At 42.0% G+C, this 20390-nt stretch overlaps 1 protein-coding gene across 4 annotated transcripts in view; it reads left to right on the top strand.

Annotated features, from left to right (window-relative positions):
* Positions 1 to 18899, top strand: part of ENO4 (enolase 4) — a 33706-nt gene extending 14807 nt beyond the window's left edge. For 2 of the 4 annotated variants that reach the window (XM_021943729.2, XM_021943727.2), the window contains 7 exons: positions 4825 to 4881; positions 7320 to 7487; positions 10277 to 10402; positions 12435 to 12630; positions 15744 to 15811; positions 16329 to 16446; positions 17985 to 18899. In XM_021943729.2, the coding sequence (XP_021799421.2) occupies positions 4825 to 4881; positions 7320 to 7487; positions 10277 to 10402; positions 12435 to 12630; positions 15744 to 15811; positions 16329 to 16446; positions 17985 to 18139 (888 nt within the window). In that variant the 3' untranslated portion in view covers positions 18140 to 18899. The remainder of the gene's footprint in view (positions 1 to 4824; positions 4882 to 7319; positions 7488 to 10276; positions 10403 to 12434; positions 12631 to 15743; positions 15812 to 16328; positions 16447 to 17984) is intronic. The other 2 variants (XM_031652046.1, XM_021943728.2) reach the window with 2 other exon arrangements.
* The last annotated feature ends 1491 nt before the right edge of the window (positions 18900 to 20390 follow it).

Raw genomic sequence — 20390 nt, 5'->3', positions numbered from 1 at the left:
GTCCTTTTTCTGTTCTAGGATCCATTCCAGGATCCCATATTGCATTTAGCCTGAGGCTTTTAAGCTGCGTGATTAGGAAGCAGTAGGCTGAGGACCCAGTAGGATGGGGCTGGGATACAATAGCAGTGTAACATGGAGGAACTCTGGTTCTAACTGTGTCTCACCAGCACAGAGTGTGACTGCAGGCAGGGGGCACGGGCCCCTCCCCTGCTTCGATGGAGGTTGGCTGGCTGGGGCCCAATCCCTGCAGTTGATCAGAATTGCTTTAAGCAATTCCAGGCTGGAGCCGGTTCCATGGTGCTTTTCAGGAGGCCAGCTTCTTTTCTGAGTGACCAGCCTGTAGAAACTCAGACTTGGACAAGTTAGCACTGATGTTGCACTCTGCTTTGCCATTCATAACTCCGTGACCTTGGGCCAATTCCATAGCCTCTCTGTCTCGGGTTCCTCATCTATAAAATGGAGATGATCAGTATCCAAATCATGAGGGTGACTGTGAAGAGTAAACCAGTTTAACCTGAGACACGCTGCATCAGGAGCCAGTGCCACAGGAAGCCATACCTGGTGGGTTGTGTCAGAGCAGGTGAAGGAAAGCCAGTTTAAACTATTAGGAAACTCAGGATATCTGAGCATTCTACAACTCATCCTTCTTAATTTCTTTTAAAAGTTTTTCAGCAGGGCATGGTGGCTCAAGCCTGTAATCCCAACAATTTGGGAGGCCAAGGCAGGTGGATCACCTGAGGTGAGGAGTTCGACACCAGTCTGGCCAACATGGTGAAACCCCATCTTTACTAAAAATACAAAAAAATTAGCTGGGCATTGTGGCAGGCACCTGTAATCCCAGTTACTCGGGAGGCTGAGGTGGGAGAATCAGTTGAAACCAGGAGGTGGAGGTTGCAGTGAGCTGAGATCATGCCATTGCACTCCAGCCTGGGCAACAAGAATGAAACTCCATTTCAAAAAAAAAAAAAGTTTTTCTTCAATTCTAAAATCTTTCCTGACATTTTGTCTTTTAAATGTTTTATTTACTTTGTGATGACACAAGTAGCTCATGAATGTTCTTGTGAAAATTCAAATACTGATAGAGCTACCCACCCACAACCACTTCCTACAGACTACCACCCTCAGTACAGTCCCTTCTCTAAAGATAACTGTCGTTAAAAATTGAGTGTGGCTTTCCAGACTTTTTAAAACAATAATTAAGTAGATAGGCCAGGAGTGGTGGCTCACACCTGTAATCCCAGCACTTTGGGAGGCTGAGGTGGGCAGATCACTTGAGGTCAGGAGTTCAAGACCAGCCTGGCCAACATGGCGAAACTCCATCTCTACTAAATATACAAAAATTAGCTGGGTGTGGTGGTGCACATCTATAATCCCAGCTACTCGGGAGGCTGAGGCAGGAGAATCACTTGAACCTGGAAGGTGGAAGTTGGAGTGAGCCAAGATCACACCACTGTACTCCAGCCTGGGCAACAGAGTGAGACTCCCTCTCGTCGGGGAGCGGGGGGGCGGGGAAGATAAATGCACAACAGAGAACAGTGTTTAAAATAATACAAAAATTATGCACAAATCATTCTGCAAATTGCTTTACTTCTTTGCCCTTTTCATTGAAGTATTTATCTTTTATTGCTATCTAGGAATTCTTTACATAATAAGGGATTTAATCCTTTATATATATAAATATATATATATATAATTTTTTTTTTTGAGATGGAGTCTAGCTCTGTCTCCCAGGCTGGAGTGTAGTGGTATGATCTCAGCTCACTGCAACCTCTGCTTTCCGGGTTCAAGCGATTCTCCTGCCTCAGCCTCCTGAGTGGCTGGGGTTACAGGCACCCAGCACCATGCCCAGCTAATTTTTTGTATTTTTAGTAGAGATGGGGTTTCACTGTCTTGGGCAGGCTGGTCTCGAACTCCTGACCTTGTGATCCGCCTGCCTCGGCCTCCCAAAATGCTGGAATTACAAGCGTGAGCCACCATGCCCAGCCAATTCTTTATATATGCTAGACCTATTTTCCTTATCATGTTGCCTGCCTTTAAATTGTATGATATGGAGTCATACCGATTTTTAAAATTTTTTGATGAAGTGAAATGTAGCAATCTGTTCTCTTAAGGCAGTGACTCTCGAGCAGCAATGACTTTGCCCAGGGGACATTTGGCAAGTCTGGAGACATTTTTAGTGATCTTGGCTTGGAAGGAGGGTTCTGATCGCATTTTGTAAGCAGGGATCAGAGCAGCTACTGAGCGTCCTGCAATCTACAGGGCGGCCCCCACAGCGGGGTAATCCAGCCCCCTGGGGGCTGGATTATATCTTAATTTCTTATTAATTATATCTTAATTATATCTTAATTTCACCTGGCCATTATATCAATAGTGTGATGCAGGGATCACATTTCTGTTGACTTTCCACGTGGTGTTACATGTTTGGAAGCTGCAGTGGGATTCTTAGTAATAGCTCCAACTAGTTCATTCATGTTTGAAGGAAAAGCACTAAAGCACTTAGAGAAAGTTCAGTATCAAAAACCATCACTATGCAGTCGAAGTCACAAAGTTTAAGTTGTTAAATGACATGTAGTGTAGTGGAAAGAGCACAATCTTTGAAGCAAACAGATTTGGTTTCTATTTTGGTTCTGCACTTACCAGCTGCCACTTCGTGAGCCTCTTACATATCCTGTCAAAGCACTGGTTTCCTCGTCTGTACAGTTTTTAAATGCCTGCCTTGGCCAAGTGTGGTAGCACATGCCTATAATCCCACCACTTTTGGGAGGTGGAGAGGCCAGGAGTTCAAGACCAGCCTGGCAACATAGCAAGACCTTGTCTCCACAAAAATTAGTCCAGTGTGGTGGCATGCGTCTGTGGTCCCAGCCACTTGGGAGGCGGAGGTGGGAGGATTGCTTGAGCCCAGGAGTTTGAGGCTGCAGTGAGTTCTGATCATGCCACTGCACCCCTGCCTGGGTGACAGAGGGAGATCCTGTTCCATTAAAAAAAAAAAAAGCCTGCCTTGTATGGGAGGAACCCTGAGCTGCTGGGCTGCTAATAAAGGGTGCCTATTTATAGCATAGTAATTGAATATAGAAAGATGTTTAATCCTTCCCAGTGATTACAGTGATAACAGAGCATTCCCAACATTACCCCAATTCTTCTATTAAGTCTTAATTTTAATCTATTTTGAGAAAAAAATGCTGAAGAAATGGTATGTTTTCTCATGCAGGCCCCAACCCAAAGATGTCTGTAGATAACCTTAGCTAAAGCCACGGTCTTAAAACAGGAGATGATAGGAGTGGAACCAGGGTTACTGCAATCACCATGCTTTGTTTTAGTAATAAAGTGATAGCTCCTGATGACATCATTTGGCTGGTGGCATTGATTAGCAGATTACATCATGCCAGATTTATTTTGGCAAACTCACTCTCCCTAGGAACTCCCAAGTAGACTAATTCTTACTAATGAAAGATGGTATTTGTTTCAGTTTTTAGCCATTTTTAAATCCACTTAGTCTGAGAACAGCCATTCTAGAATACATTGCATTTTTTTATGATTAAAAAGGCTGCCAGCCTGGGCAACATAGTGAGACCCTGTCTCTACAAAAATATTTACCGGAAAAAAAAAAAAAAAATTAGCCAGGCATGGCGGTGCACACTTGTCGCCCAGTTACTTGGGAGCCCGAGGCAGAAGGATTGTTTGAGCTCAGGAGGTCAAGGCTGTAGTGAGACATGATTGTGCCACTGCACTCCAGCCTGTGTGACGGAGTGAGACCGTGTCTTTAAAACAAAAAGGGGTAGGGGTGGGGCTGGAGATTTTAACTTCCATTATTTATTCTTATTACGGTAGAGAGAAAGATGTTACAGGTTGTTTTTTTCCCTGGTTATTGTTTGCCGTTGCAAGGCCCTATGCTAGGTGCAAAAGGGGATAAAAACATACTTCCTGTCCTCAGGCAGCTTAAAAGTTTCAATGAGGGAGCATAAAAAACATGAGAAATCCAATAATAAGGCACACCAAGACTGTTCTTTAATGTTTGCCGTTCTGAATTGGTGCCAGTAATCACTGAGATTGTCCCCTGATCACATCACATGACTTCCCTTTGCCCTTCTGTTCAGGGTCACTGTATGTGCATACACTTGAGTGTGAGCCATACTTATGCTTGACAATCATGCCTCAGCTTACAGAGCCAGTATACGCTGAACACGAAAGTGCATCCTTTAAAAGATTAGATCCTTGCAATAATATGCACCCAATATGCCAAATGTGGGAATGCCTCTTTGGGAATTACCTTTGCTTTTAACCTCATGACACTACACCCACTAGATTCACCAGATTTAATTACCTTTGACTGTTTCAAATCAAAGTCAAAACCACCCTGCAGGAGAAAGTGTTTGCATCCTGAGAATATTCAAAACATTATGTTGGGCCTGTAAAAGCAAATCCCACAGCGGGGTTAAGCCCTAAGGGCAAGGAGGGGACTTTGTATCCTCCTGCAGAAAAAGGGTGCCTGCACACAGCAGAAGTTCATGATATATGTGTGAATAGCACATTATTTATATGCATAGAAATGCATGAATCTGTATACACACCCCATATATGTGACTGGGGGCAGAGGGTAAGGATGAACTAAAGGAAACACATTCCTGAATTTCAGAAATAGTTTGTGGCATATCAAGTAGGGAATGGCTGGAATTGTCCCTATGTGCATGAGTGCGTGTGTGTGTGTGGGCGCGCACGCGTGTGAGATTCAGTGTGGCTGGTCAGGTCTCAGAGCAGTAAGCTTTGCTTGCTGCCACAGCCATGCTAAAAATTTCAGGTGATGTATTTTTATCTTCTGCCCCACAGCCCTCTCCTCCAAAAGCAGAGACAAAAAAAGGGCATGATGGAAGCAAAAGAGGTCAAGTAAGTCTATATATTGTTTACCATCCTTCCATATGACACTGTTTATAGATTTCCTGCCCCTTTTTATCTTCCATAGTCACTTTTTGCTCCAAGTCCAGGACTGAGGCAAATGGAAACCATATAGTGATGTTGCTCCAGGCACCCCCAGAGCTGCAGTATCATGCTGCCCCTGCCTTCCAGCAACAGGCTGCCTGGCCATTGCTGGCAGCAGCTGTGTGGCCATCTGGAATCTCACAGGGTTAGGAAGCATTTATGGGAAATAGGGTTACACTGGACCCTCTGGGGGAAGTGTTTGGGAAATCGAATCTCTCTTGACAACTAGCTGAAAGGCACATAGGATATTTTACATTTTATTATTAACAAAGAGAAAAAGAAGAAGCACAAAAAGATGGCTCTTCCTTCCATCTGGTCCCCCAGACACACTGAAGCATCATTTCTGATGAACCATTGCAGGAACTCCAACTTTGCCAGGAGAATGAGGCGAACAGTCCTCCTTGTCAAAACTGGCCGCGCTGGCTTCAGGAGCCTTGGGAGACCAGCGGAACTTGATCTGTCAGTCACCTTCGTGACTGTGAATGCTCTGATAGATGTATCTATTATAGCCTAAACTTTCAACAATATAAATAGAACAGCCAATAAGAACTTTGAAGAGCATGCACATGGGTGAAGGTTGCTCACATCTGCAGTATTTGATTTGCTCTGTGAGTGAACAATCCTTGCCCCACCTTGATGTTAGGTAGGTGAGAGTCGGCTGAAGTCAAAAGAAGAGGGGCTAGGAAAGAAAGGAGAAGACACGGCAGAGATTTAAAAAATGAAGTTTCTTTTCAAGATTAGAAGAGAGAAATGTGTGAACACATACAGCACTAAGTAAAATACTGTCAACAGTTTGTACATGTTGGAATGAGCACAGCTGTCTAATATTAGGCCTTGCAAGAGGTGGAGATGGTAAACAAGCCACCAGTTCTCAGTGTTGTTCCTTCATTCCAGCAGGTGGTTCTCTGCATGCTGGGAAACTTAGACCAACATCAGCCCTCCCTGTAATCAGCTGTACTACTACTTTTTTATTTTTTATTTTTATTTTTATTTTTTTACCGTTAGAAACAGTCTAGAGTATAGATTCCAGAGAGGCAGCCACACAAGAACTAGGGGTATAAACTCTGGTGCTAAACTGCCTGGATTAAAATCTGGTCCACATTACTTAACTGTAAAATGGAGATCATAGTAATACCTTCATATGATGTGTAAGGAGTAAATGTATTTTACTTTATGTAATGTGCTTAGAACAGTACCTGGCATTTAGTAAGCACCAAATAAGTGATACTTTCATAGTTCAAAAGGCTCTATAACAAAACTCAATTGATGGACAAAAATTTCCTCAACTATTCCTTTGTTTGCCAACTAAAAGTTTCCTCTCATTGACATTAAAATAGTGCTATCACCAGTCAAAATAGAATACTCATTGCCGGGTTCATGTTTGTCGTTGAGTTTGGCGCAGACACACACACACCTTACCTTAAGCCCTCAGATTCATTGATATTGCTTCAATTTATAATTGCATAGTGGCAATTTATGGCGAGGGCACATCAAGGCTGACTTTGCAATAGCTGTCTTTCCTTGGGGTTATGTGGGTCCTGAAATCATCTTCCACTAAAATCCATCTTCAGTATTGCATCCTCTTAGCGGAAGTCTGCAGTCCTTTTAAAGTGGCCAACGCCTGTAATCCCAGCACTTTGGGAGTGTTGAGCACAAGACTTCAAGACCAGCCTGGGCAACACAGCAAGACCCTGTCCCTACAAAATATAAAAAAATTAGCCAGGTGTGGTGGCATTTGCCTCTAGTCTCAGGTTCTCAGGAGGCTGAGAAAGGAGGATGACTTGAGCCTGGGGAAGTCGAGGCTGCAGAGCCACATTCAAGTCACTGCCCTCCAGCCTGGGTGACAGAGCAAGACACTATCCCAAAACAAAATAAATAAATAAAACTTTTCCTGAAGGAGGGTTACGCTTTTAACAGCTGCATTTATCTGGAGGAAAACAGAACATAGGAAAGAGCAGGTTTGGAGGAAAAGGACTGGCAGAGCTAGAGACAGACAGGATGGACATTTACAGGGAGGGCCTGGAGATTCACCAACCGGGTGGTTGTCACTCAGGCTAGCCCCACGTACAAGGAACAGCAGCGTCAATAAAGAGAGAACACAGACACACTGAAGAGAGAAAAGTGTGCTCCCAGGCTCAACTTGGAAACCTCAGAAGAAAATTACTCCCAGATACTGCAGGGGAATCATATGCCCTAAGTCATGTGAATCAATCCTAAGTAGGATTGAGAATTAAAGGACTGATCTTTGCAGAGCTGTGTCTGATCATAAACCATGCCTATCACAGGAAGCACCAAGAACCTTAATGAGGTGTACTGACATGCATCATTGTCTCTTGATCTTGTAGCAGCAGATCACTGGCAAGATGTCCCATCTTGGTTGTTTAACCATTAACTGTGACACCATAGAACAGCCACTGCTTCTAATACAGGAAATCTGTGCAAACCTGGGGCTAGAACTGGGAACAAATCTGCATCTAGCTATCAACTGTGCTGGACATGAGCTGATGGACTACGTAAGTTTCCACTTCAGAACATTCACTTCCTATTGAGATCCATGATTTTTAAATTAGAACTCAGAGAAAAAGAGCTTATCTGCATATTGTCCAAACAGATCTTATTGTTTTTTATTAATATTGTGTGAATGATTCTAATATAAACGGAACTGAGAAAATCAAATTAGCTAATGACCACAGAATAACATAACCATAAAAAATTTTAAGTAGACAATGTCATTATTATATATAGAAATTCTATAATAAAGATGAGTAAAATGAGTCACTTACATTGCAATCCTGAAAGCTACTGAAAAATAATTTAACAAACTGCATTTGGTTGATAAATGCTGAATTTGTCGAGCCTAAAAAGTGGATGAGTTGTAACTTATGACATGATAGGCCCTTCCAGACATGTAGTTCTTAGAATTTATGCTGTGACTTTTTAAATATAAAAAAATTTCCAAGTTATTGAAGTTTACAAAGAATATGTTGTTGTCCAACTAAACACATCACAGTGTTATCCACAGCCTGGGTTAGGAGGACAGAGCCTTAGTGATATGATGAGACTCCACCTGGGGATCACCCACCTGAAGAGAAAGATTCTAAAAAGAGAGTGGAAAACAGTTTCATTAAAAAACATCCTAGTCGGCTGGGCATGATGGCTCACGCCTGTAATCCCAGCACTTTGGGAGGCTGAGGTCAGGAGTTCAAGACCAGCCTGGCCAACATGGTGAAACCCCATCTCTACAAAAAATGCAAAAAATTAGCTGGGTATGGTGGTGGGTTTCTGTAATCCCAGTTACTCGGGAGGCTGAGGCAAAAGAATCGCTTGAACCCAGGAGGTGGAGGCTGCAATGAGCCAAGATCGTGCCACTGCACTCCAGCCCAGACAATGAGAGTGAAACTCTGTCTCAAAACAAAACAAAACAAACCAAAAACAAGCAACATTCTAGTCTTCACTTCCTCAGGGTAATACAACAGCAATTTACCTTTAAACTTGGGAAACTGGTATGTTAGGAAAGTTATTAGTTTTCTGTCTTACACATATACTTATTGATATAGTTTGGCTGTGTCCCCACCCAAATCACATCTTGAATTGTAGCTCCCATAATTCCCATGTGTCATGGGAGGTAACTGAATTATGGGTGCAGGTCTTTCCCATGCTATTCTCATGATAGTGAATAAGTCTCACTACATCTGATGGTTTTATAAAGGGGAGTTCCCCTGTACACACTCTCTCTTGCCTGCTGCCTTGTAAGACATGACTTTGCTCTTCCTTTGCCTTCCACCATGATTGTGCAGCCTCCTCAGCCATGTGGAACTGTAAGTCAATTAAACCTCTTTCCTTTATAAATTACCCAGTCTCGGGTATGTCTTTATTAGCAGCATGAAAACAGACTAACACATTTCCCAATTTCAAATACACAAAAATGCTGAGTCTGCGTTTTATGAAATGCCCAGCATATTGCAAAGCATTTATGGTGACTTGGTGATTTATGTCAAATTCAGGGGACTTGACCAAATAGCATTCTGCTTTAACTGTGATTTTTAACTTTACAAAGAACATTTTGAACACTATATAAGAACCCTCAATTTTGGCTGACTTCTAAAAGTTCTTTTACTTTTCTAAAGAAACTAAGCACATAAAAGAATATTTAAAGTAATTTCCTATTCTTCACATAATGATTGGTTCCTAGACATACCATTAAGAAAAATAATTGCATGTTTTCATCAGCAACGTATACCAGGAACTATGAATATACTGACTGCTAGTGCTAACTAGAATGGGTATTTATTGCTTATATTCAGTAAAATGTATTATTTTGATATCAGATAATTCTTACAATATTGTTAGTTCAAAATCATTCGTGTTTCCTCACTGACAAGATAGGGTTTTTTAAGCTTTGCATTATCGAAGTTAAAAGTTCTTGCTGCTTTTGAAGATGAAAAAAGTATGAAATCCCTTCAGTTATGGTCTTAGGAAACTGCTTAATTCCAATGGAATCCATTCTATTATCAGCAGCAGCAGGAAGGCATTAGCAAACCAAACAGCCACTCTGTTCCATTCCACCTCCCTCCCGGTGCCCAAATATCCCAGGTGCCATCCCTGAACACAGACTTAAAAGGAAGGGTGCTTTGTTTTGCAGAAAGGCTATTCTAGATCCTTCAGCCCTGTTTACTTCTATACTTAATGACTTAGGGGCTTCCCAGACTTCAAATGAATGTTGCACTAGAATTCTACCTTCAGGACAATATTGTTACTACTAGAAGGTACATGCTACCTAAGAAAGAAATGCCTCACATAAATCACATTACTTTTCATACTGGTTGTTAGTGTATCAAAAGCCTAGCCTTGCTTTCAAGCTTTAGAATATTTACGGTAAAGGAAACAAGTTATTCATTCAATGTGAGCTAAAAGATGGTAGGGTCTAGTGAGTGAGCAGGTTAGCACTGCTATTCTGCTTGTTTCGTGAATTTATGTTATTGTCCATCTACCCAGGCAGCCAAATCTAACAGATTATGTCCCTCCTACTCTGTAATTCTTGGTGTTTTGTGTAGGAGGCTCCATCTGAAGTCTGTGGGAAGAACCCTAGAGGGCATCAAAAGGAATGGTGACTTGATTTCCCAGGTTAATATTTAAGATATTTAAAGTAGAATGGACAGATTTCTCAGGTCAATGTGACCTGAAAAGAACCTGTTTACAACCTCTTATATAAAATGAACAAAAAGGAATCTGAACCACTTCTTTGGGATTTGATGAATTCATTGTTTATCCCTTATTTTAATATTTTCCTGACACATATCAGAGTAAAGGAAAGTATGAAGTGATCATGGGCACATACAAAAATGCAGCGGAGATGGTTGACCTGTATGTGGATCTGATCAACAAGTACCCTTCAATTATTGCCTTAATTGATCCTTTCAGGAAGGAGGTAAGCACCTTACCTTTCATATTTTATAACATACTGTATATGCCATAAGATAGGCAGGACTCACCTTTTATATTTTATAACAAAGCAGAGAATAAAATCTCATTCTTTTGGATCTCTGTCATTCAAAACGTTTTAATTTGGTCTGGGGCTGAGTTGCTTTATTTCAGCATTTATGAGAAAAGGCACTTACTAAGCAAATGAATAGAAAAAACACAATTACCTAGGAGTGTGCCTGTCTGGGGAATGAAACACGCTATTTGCAAGCCCTTCAGGAGTACCTGTATATTTACAAGCAGCCTAACAGATGGAAGCTGCCCCTGCTGTGCAAGCTGGAGCTTCAATAGGTTAATCATATATCATTTTCAGGTGCTCAGGGAAACAGGACTTCTATAAGACCAAATTATTTTTCAACCTAAATCCAGTCACTATATATGCATAAAAGTAACAAAGCCATTTTTTCTTTTGAGACAGGGTCTCACTCTTGTCACCTAGGCTGGAGTGCAGTGGCACGATCTTGGCTCACTGCAACCTCTGTCTCCTGGGCTCAAGTGACTCTCCTGCCTCAGCCTCCCGAGTAGCTGGGACTATAGGCGTGCACCACCGCACCCAGCTAATTTTTGGTATTTTTAGTAGAAACAAGGTTTTGCCGTGTTGCCCAGACTGGTCTCCAACTCCTGAGCTCAGGCGATCCGCCCACCTTGGCCTCCCAAAGTGCTAGGATTACAGGCATGAGCCACTGTGCCCGGCCTGCAAAGCCATCTTTTTAAAGTGTTTGAGATATTGAGGTTTTATGATCTATTAAAACTCATGCATTTGACAAAGGCTTATGTGACCATCTTTCCTCCAACCAACTTACACTCCAAAATTTAAATTCTTGATTTTATAAATTTGAGAACCATCAGATAGATTGGACAGATATATTGAACAGATATCTTCTTTGACATAACACAACTATTTTGATTTGGAGGACAATATAAATGCTGGTCCTCATGTGGAGTCCCAGGGTCTCAGTCCCATCCTCCCTTTCGCAGCCTCCATTTCACTCCAGCACACACAGAATGCACTGGCTGAGCCTAATCTTAGCTCTTTAACCTTGCCACACCAGCCCTGTGATGACCGTCCTGAGGCTCTGGTCGTACTTTTTTTTTTAAGACAGGGTCTTGCTCTGTCACCCAGGCTGGAGTGCAGTGGCCTGATCACAGCTCACTGCAGCCTTGACCTTCCAGGCTCAAGCCATCTTCCCACCTCACCCTCTCAAGTAGCTGGGACTACGAGGCACACCACCAAACCCAGCTAGTTTTTGTATTTTTTGTAGAGATGGGGTCTTGCCACATTGTCCAGGCTGGTCTCATATTCCTAGACTCAAGCGATCCTCCTGCCTCAGCCTCCCACAGTGCTGGCAGTACAGACATGAGCCACTGCACCCAGCCTTGACCACAGCTTTTTTCATGTGATAGGATGAACCTATGTGGTCTGTTCTACTGCGGTAAGTTGAAATCTGCTACAAAAGCTAGGATGACTGTGTGTGTGTGTGTGTGTGTGTACACACACACATATGTATGTGTATAATTTTAAAATAAGCATTTCATTTCCTATGATGGTCTCACCAATAAAAATAAGGGTGTTGAGAAGGGACTAGAGCCCTTGCAGGGTTTCTTTTTCCATTTTCTGTTTATCAGAAATATCAGAAAAATCCATCCCGTCAATCTTTAGCAGCAATATAGATGACAGTGGATGGGAGTAGCCTGGGTCTGAAGAACTCTAAAATCCACATAAGAAATAGCATTCAGTGTATTAACATTTTATTCACAAAACCTTTAAGCTCAAATGTAATCGCTATTAGTTTCTGTTTCACAAAGCTTCTTAGTTTGTGTGGCTGTGGTACAGGGATCATTCAGGAACAAAAGTAAAAGAAAATTGTTTTGTGCATCTCAGGGAAAATGTGTGAGTTTGAGTATGTGCTCTATTATTCCTGTTGTTTTGTAATTATGTTCAATGCATTACAATGATCGATTCTTAAATATTTACCCAGGACTCTGAACAGTGGGACAGCATCTATCACGCACTTGGTTCCAGGTGTTACATAATTGCAGGAACTGCATCCAAAAGCATTTCTAAACTTCTAGAGCAAGGAAACATCAGCATCCCGAAATCCAATGGGCTGATCATAAAACACACAAACCAAACTACAATGTCTGACTTGGTGGAAATAACCAATCTGATTGACAGTGAGTAACAGTATACATCTGAAAGACTCGTAATGACTTGGTTATACAAGAAACCAAAAATACACAGCATATCAAAGTTACTAAAAAGCATGGAAGAAATCTTGGAAGAAAAGAAAGTCCAACCATTTGTGAGAGATTTAGTGCTGGAACACAAAATGCAGCTTACTGACTCACTTCACAATGTTCCACTAACAGCCCAAGTCCAAGCTGATCCCCTTTACTGAGGGCTACCAGAGGTACAGCCAAGGCCACTGCCCTATCAGCTTCACAGTGGGGACAGCCTTTCTGCCTGTAACAGGAGGACTCATGGCTGATTTCTTATGAAAGGGCATAGCCTTCAGCACATTTATCAATTTGCTTTAGACTCTGAGCTTGGGCTACAGAAAATCTTTACATTTACAGAAACCTGGCTGGACGCGGTGGCTCATGCCTGTAATCCCAGCACTTCGGGGAGGCTGGGGCCAGCAGATCACAGAGTCAGGAGATCGAGACCATCCTGGCTAATACGGTGAAACCCTGTCTCTATTAAAAATACAAAAAATTAGCCGGGCGTGGTGGCAGGTGCCTGTAGTCCCAGCTACTCGGGAGGCTGAGGCAGGAGAATGGCGTGAACCTGGGAGGCCGAGCTTGCAGTGAGCCGAGATCGTGCCACTGCACTCCAGCCTGGGCGACAGAGAGAGACTCTGTCTCAAAAAAATAATAATAATTAAATAAATAAATAAATAAATAAATAAATAAATAAATAAATTTACAGAAACCCATAGAGGTACCCCAACTCTTACTGCTAAAGAACAGATCTCAAATCCTGAATCAGGCACTGTGGAACACCTGGGTACCATCTGCACTAGCCAGGCTTCCGGCTACAATGCAGTATTTAAGCTAAAAAAAATAGCTCACCATTAACAAAGCCAAGGCACCAAGCACAGCCAAGGAACAACAGGGGCAGAACATGTGTGGCCCGCATCACGTTACTGCAGTATTGTAAATTTCCTCCTATGTATTGTAAATTTCCTCCTATCATTTACTACCACTTTATGCTCTAGATTCTAGATAAGGAGTCAACATCTTAACAGGGACCACAACTCTTTCTTCCACATAGGCATGGCTCAAGTACATAGTAAGGATGTAGGAATTACTTAATTGAAAAGGCCCCAAGTACATAGTAAGGATGTAGGAATTACTTAATTGAAAATAAACTTAGCTACTTATAATATATCCAGACACCAGTCGGCCATTTTAATTTGCATTACTTGGGGAAGTCTAGGAGGGATCAGAATTTGGAATCAGATCACCCACTGCAGGGAATGGTCTACTTGAGCAGTTTAGAAAACAGGCAACAAGATCAGATTAGAAGCAGTTTTCTGTCAGTACAGAGACCAGAGGCAAGGGTAGGTTCACTACTAACGCGCAGCACAAGGAAGCTTGGCAAAGTAGTGGGGCATCAGGGAAGTCTCGGGAAGCAGAACCTGAGTCATCAAGTTGGGATTCAGGGACAGGATCCCAGCAATGGGGATCAGGGGACGACAGGTGAAAAGCAGGGCTCCAGTGCTGGTGCATCTGGGATGCCAGAGGAGAGCAGCTTTATTTAAGACCAATGGATCAGGCATTTGTGAACTGGACATAATCCTTACAGCATTCCTGTGAAGTAGACACTATCATTTCTACTTTATTGATAAGAAAACAAGACTTGGAGAGATTAGGTAAGTTTCCCATGACACTATAGTCATCTCACTTGCCCACAACTCTTGACCACGTCAGTGTTTAAACATGCTGTTCCTTTGGACCAGAATGCTTTGCTCTGACATACTTGACTCTGCATCCTTCAGGTCTTGGCTAAAATGAAATGTCTTCAGCCACTCTTGCCTACCCCTATCCCTAACTGGTTCTGTTCTGAGCCTTCCTCCTAGCATCCTATATTTCCTCTTTGTAATACTGACTACAATGACTTGTACAACGATCTAATGACTGGGGTCTCCCACTAGACAACAAACTGAGTTCACAGGCGTCTTGTACACTAATGCAGAGGGCACGAAACAAATACCATGAGTGGGTCGCAGGAACTAGACAGAAAGCTGGTCTCAGAGCTGGAGCAGAACTCAGAGCCAGACTGGCAGCCAGGGGTCTGGGTTGGTGCCAGAGGATGGAAGAAGATGCTCAGGCAGGGCTGGCCTGTGGGTGGTAGATGATAGATAGGAGGTAATGCAAACACTGTCGCGCAGGAAGAGCTCTGGCTGGCACTCTTCACAGACTGGCACATTTCAAAGGGTTTTGAGACCCTCAAATGATTACTACCAACACTACTCTTCTAGTAAATATTCAGAATGGCAGTCCTTTGAATAAAATTCTACACAATGACAGGAGAAAGCCATTATGTAGGCACAACAACTCCACATGTTACTCTTACCGTATTTCAGACTCAAAGATGCACATTTTTCTACATTGAACATTTAAAAAATTGAATCGTGTCTTATAGCTGTGGTCTTAGAAATGTGTCCATCTAATTTGAACATCCCCCTACCCCCTTTTAGTGGTAAAAAATAATAGTACATCTTACAAATCATGTTTTTTTTTTTTTTTTTTTTTTTTTGAGACGGAGTGTCTCTCTATTGCCCAGAGCTGGAGTGCGGTGGTGCAATCTCGGCTCACTGCAAGCTCCGCCTCCCGGGTTCACGCCATTTTCCTGCCTCAGCCTAAGTAGCTGGGACTACAGGTGCCTGCAACCACGCCTGGCTAATTTTTTGTATTTTTAGTAGAGACGGGGTTTCACCGTGTTAGCCAGGATGATCTCGATCTCCTGACCTCATGATCTGCCCGCCTTGGCCTCCCAAAGTGCTGGGATTACAGGCGTGAGCTACCGCACCTGGCCATCATGTATCTTAATTTTAATGAAACACGATATTCATTTAGTATTTACAGCACCTAAGCTACTGAAAGTTGGGGGTAAACAAATAAAAGCAGGGCAATAAAAATGCAAATGTTAGAATCCTAGGTGGGCAAATAATTGACTCTTCACAGGGGAGTTATAAATCTGAGAAATTTTTAATTTTGATCCCAGAGGCCCACATGTGTGCTAACTCTACACCGTATAAAACTGAAAGAAATTCCTCTTCCAGGTAAGAAGCACATCACAGTCTTTGGAAGTACAGAAGGAGAATCATCTGATGACAGCCTTGTCGATTTGGTAAGTGCTGAATGCTGGTCAACTGCCAAACACTGCTTTTATCACGAATTGGTATTTCAGAGAAATGCAGTCTTTGGTGGAGAAAGTCATGTAACCTTTTATGAAATAGACTTGCTTCCTCCCAGACAGCTACCTTTTGCAAAGAGCTAATCTTTGAACTTTTAAAAAGAACAAAAAATTGAAGTCCAGGGAAAATGATGAGCACACTTAAATGACTGGGGTGTGCACCTGCAATCTTTCCTCCTAAAATGAAGTGAGAAAGGCCAGAATGTTCTTAGATAAAATCAGCATGCCTACGTGACTAGTAAAGTGCCTGATGGATAGTCAGTCACATCATCTGTTTGCCTTTCTGCACTCTCAGCTTGTAGATCACTGTACTTATGTAAAGATAAAAAACTAATAAGGGAAAAACCAAAACAGCACACCGTGACAGTTTCCTTTCTCCTTAAAGAATTGTTTGTCGTTTAGCAAGACATGGCTCCTCCATCTAAAATGAGCTCCCGCCCCCCTCTTTCAGGCTGTTGGGCTTGGTGTCCGGTTTATCAAGTTGGGGGGTCTTTCCCGTGGTGAACGAGTGACTAAATACAACCGCCTTCTCACTATAGAGGAAGAACTTGTCCAGAATGGAACACTGGGTATGCGCTGCTTTCTTGCTTTGTTTTCAGTTAGCCATGAATAAGAGAACAAAGATTGGAAGAGGGGGAATAGAAGTCCCTCTGCAGGAGGGCAGGGGAATCCAAAGACCATACATAAGTGCTGACAAAACTAGGATGGCACTTGCCACAATGTATATTGTTGTCTTAATGGATCATCTATTTACCTGAATGTTTAAAACTCTCGCCCTTTTTCTTGATGAATAGGCTGCACGATGCTCTTCAATAGAATTAATTGATCGGAATTTCCAAGCCTACCTTTTGTTATGGTCCAAATTATACTTAAGGTTTCCCTGCATAGCCCATGAAAGTTAAAGGCAGATGCTTTCCTGGGGGTTCTTGGAAACAAATCGTTTTACTTAAAAACAAGTAGGCAGTGTGTTAATTTTAACATACCTTGGAAAGGTTAAGGTCTCAGGAGAAATCAGTCATTTAACGAAATCAAACCTTTGTAAATCTGCATGGTTAGAAGCACCTTGTATACTGGGTAACTGGAGAGAAACACACCAAATATGCATTTTTATTTTCTTATATTACTGACTGTGATGGCCAAAAGGAGGCATATAGCATGCAGTGGCATTTAAAGAGACCAATAGAAACTGTGATTATAAACGTCATGCTTAACATGTGTAGCGGTCTTGAAATGCATCCTAGGATTCAGAAAATAAAGAAATAATTGGGAGACTATTTCTGAGTCACATAAGGGCAGTCAAAAGAGTCTGTGTTTAGTGTGTAGTAGAAGGGCTAGTTTTTTTTCAAATAGGTAAAATTAGACTGTTCCACATATCTGATTATTTTTCCTGGCATCCTGACTTGTGGAGGCCTTAGCTTCCCTGAATGACTGATGCCAGTTCCAGCCAGACGTTACCACAAGGTAAACAGCTGCTGCAGGGCACCCAAAAGGACTCCGGTGACCACAGGCTCCACCCCTCTCTGGTGACAGTGCAGCCCCCTCAGCATTCCACAATGGATTAACAGATGGAGGAGAATTTCTCTGACACCGGCCTTGGTGAATCATTATTAAAGGGACCCAAAACTGGAAAAATAAATCTCCCCACTCCCACTTTCGAGTAGGAAATCTTGGCAAAAGCTCAGCCATTACAATGTTGTCAATACTTACATGGAAGGACCTGACTGCAGTGGTCCTCGCCTGCCATCATTTCCCTGGGAGCAGTCAGCTGGCAGTGGCTTGTATCGTGCATAATACTGGCCTTTCCCCCAGTTCATCATCTTCCTCTTAACCCTTTCTGCTAAGCCTCTGCCCAAAGTCCGTGATGCATCATCAAATGTTCCAGAATGAATGTGAGTGCAAATAAAATCGAACAGAACATCTGTATGGCACAATTAACATATAACCAAATACAGGCCCAGTTGTAAATGGTTCTGGTATCCTTTCCGATGGTGATGTGACACCTTTGGACTAGTACTGAAGATGATCTCCTTCAACTCATGTAATATATAAAAGCTGGCACCACTGGATTAGACCGTAAACTTTATTGTTACTTTTTTTTTTTTAATAGGTTTCAATGAAGAACGCACTTTTTTTTACTTTAATGAGGAAGCTGAAAAGGCTGCAGAGGCACTTGAGGCTGCTGCGGCTAGGGAGCCGCTGGCACCCACCTTCCCCACACAAGGTGTAGAGGAATCAGCCGAAACAGGAGCATCCTCTGGATAGGGCTGTAGACACCCCAGGTTCCAGCCACACCGTCAGTATTAGTAGACCGGGACGTCTGATGTATGGCGCCGTGTCTCCACATCGAGTTTCCTCTTCAACTTCACCAACTCCTGTGGTTTTTATTCTTCTAATTCCACTGTTTGGTAAATTACATATATGGTGTTCTTGCTTGAAATTCTACCTGTGAACTTTGTTTTGCAGCCACCACACTTCCCTGCAGATTTTGTCTTTTAGCTCTCCTGTCCGTTTTTCAGGGGCACGCTCCAGTAAAAGAGGCCAATATTTTTGTTGTCAACTCCACACTCAATCAAACACCCCATCCTTTACCAATCAGAACATCTCTGAGAACAAAAACCTAATGACCCTAGAAGCTCTCTGTGCTGGGAACAGATGTCCATCTTCTGTGTTTACTCTACATGTCTGTGCTGAAAAGCACCGACACATTTTTGTAGCCAACCTCACGCAGAAGTGCGAGAGCGTCACTAGTTTTTCTAACAGCCAAACAGTTTCATCTCACTTTCCTACCCTTAATTCCCTTTTCCCTAATTCCCTCTTCTTTTTAAATTTTAGTTTTTCTTGTATTATTTTTATCTTTGTGAGTCTTCTTGGATCCTTTTTGGAGTAAGAATGAGTATAAATGAATAAGCACATCAGTAAATGAATAAATATTCTCAAGGTTATTAAATGCCCAGTTATTTATACTACAGCATTTAAAAAGCAATCCGCAAGTGATAAAAAAAAAAAAAAATGATGTGACATATCCGTTCCCTGAATTGCCTCTTTTGTAAGCCAGTGTTGGGATTATAGCAGAGGAGTAGCAGAAATAAACACAGTCAGACACAAACATAAATAGAATAATATCCAACCACTTTATATGATTTAGGGTCTCTGTTAAAAGGGTTACCATTTGCTTCTCCTAAAAATTATATAAATTGCTATGTACTGACCTGTAGGGGAGTTGGCTAAGTTTGGACTTCTGATAAATTCTATAATTTTTACTAAGCACACTGAAGATCTCTCCTTTTAAAGAGTACTAACAAGGGACCTTAATTTCCACATAACGAAGCCAACTCCTTATTCTCAACGCTATCATTTGAAACTGGCTCAGGCGCAGACTCTCTCAGAGCAAGGGGCAGGAGACTTGGTTGGTGTCACTCTAAGTTGGAAGAACTGTGTCACGGTTTGTGGCTGCTACTGCCTCTCCTGATGCTTAGCAACAAACAACGGGTAGGAGAAACTGGAAGGAAAATTCATTTTAAAAGCAGAACAAACATGACTGGGTGTTCACATACCCTTTGAAAAATACACACACACACACACACACACACACCCCCACCCCATAAGAATATGCCCTGGAACAGTGATATAAATTATAATTAAATTACTAAAACCAGAGCAAAAATGTACAACGAATAACAAAATAACTAAATGAAATTAACCAAAGAGGTGATTTATTACCATAACCAGGTCAGCAGTGTAACTTCAACACAGAGCAGTTTACTCACCTATCCTCGAGACTGCGCTCACCAATGGATAATTAGCCTTTTAATTTAAATTTCTTAGGGTGCTAGGCACTCTTTCTATTTATGCTTTCTGTCTCTGTGTTATATAACATATAATATGAAATATATATAATCGTATATATAATATTATCTGTGAAAGAAATGAAAGAAACAGTCATATCCCAAATTAAAAATGACTGTGGGATGGGGAAATGTCAGTGCTTGGAAGAGAAACTTCAAACCACTCCAATCCTTATGCAGGGACTGCTTGATGAGTCTTCGAAGGTCGGTGACAATGACAGATGGTTATCCATCCTCAACAACTTCTTGGTATATAAGCTAATGTTGTTCCACAACACCACAACGAATATAACTAAACATGTAGAGTATGCATTTAGAAAAATAATCCAGACTTTAAGGCTGTGATACAGACTATCATTTACTGCACACACAACCAAAAACTGGTCTGGAAAGACAATGAACAATAATTGTTACCTGTACTGCTCCATTTCTAGCAGTTTACCATTAACAAAGAAGGTAAGGAAGGAGCAATTATTGGTGAGTAGTTAGAGCCAAAGCGTCCATCCTCCTTACTCAGGGCAAACGAGGCTGGGTGCTAACAGCCCTGTGGATGCCTGCCAGTCAGAACTTCCATGGGACTGTTCAGCTGCTGAAACTACTGTGGGTGAGGACTTTGTTTGAGACCAGCTCAGATACAAAAGGGTGCAAGTGCTTTAATTAAAATCTTA

The sequence above is a fragment of the Papio anubis genome, chromosome 11 (genome assembly GCF_008728515.1).
Source record: "Papio anubis isolate 15944 chromosome 11, Panubis1.0, whole genome shotgun sequence".
NCBI classification, from domain to species: domain Eukaryota; kingdom Metazoa; phylum Chordata; class Mammalia; order Primates; family Cercopithecidae; genus Papio; species Papio anubis.
Note: the sequence above shows the minus strand (reverse complement) of the source record. Positions and strands in the feature narration are given on the sequence as shown.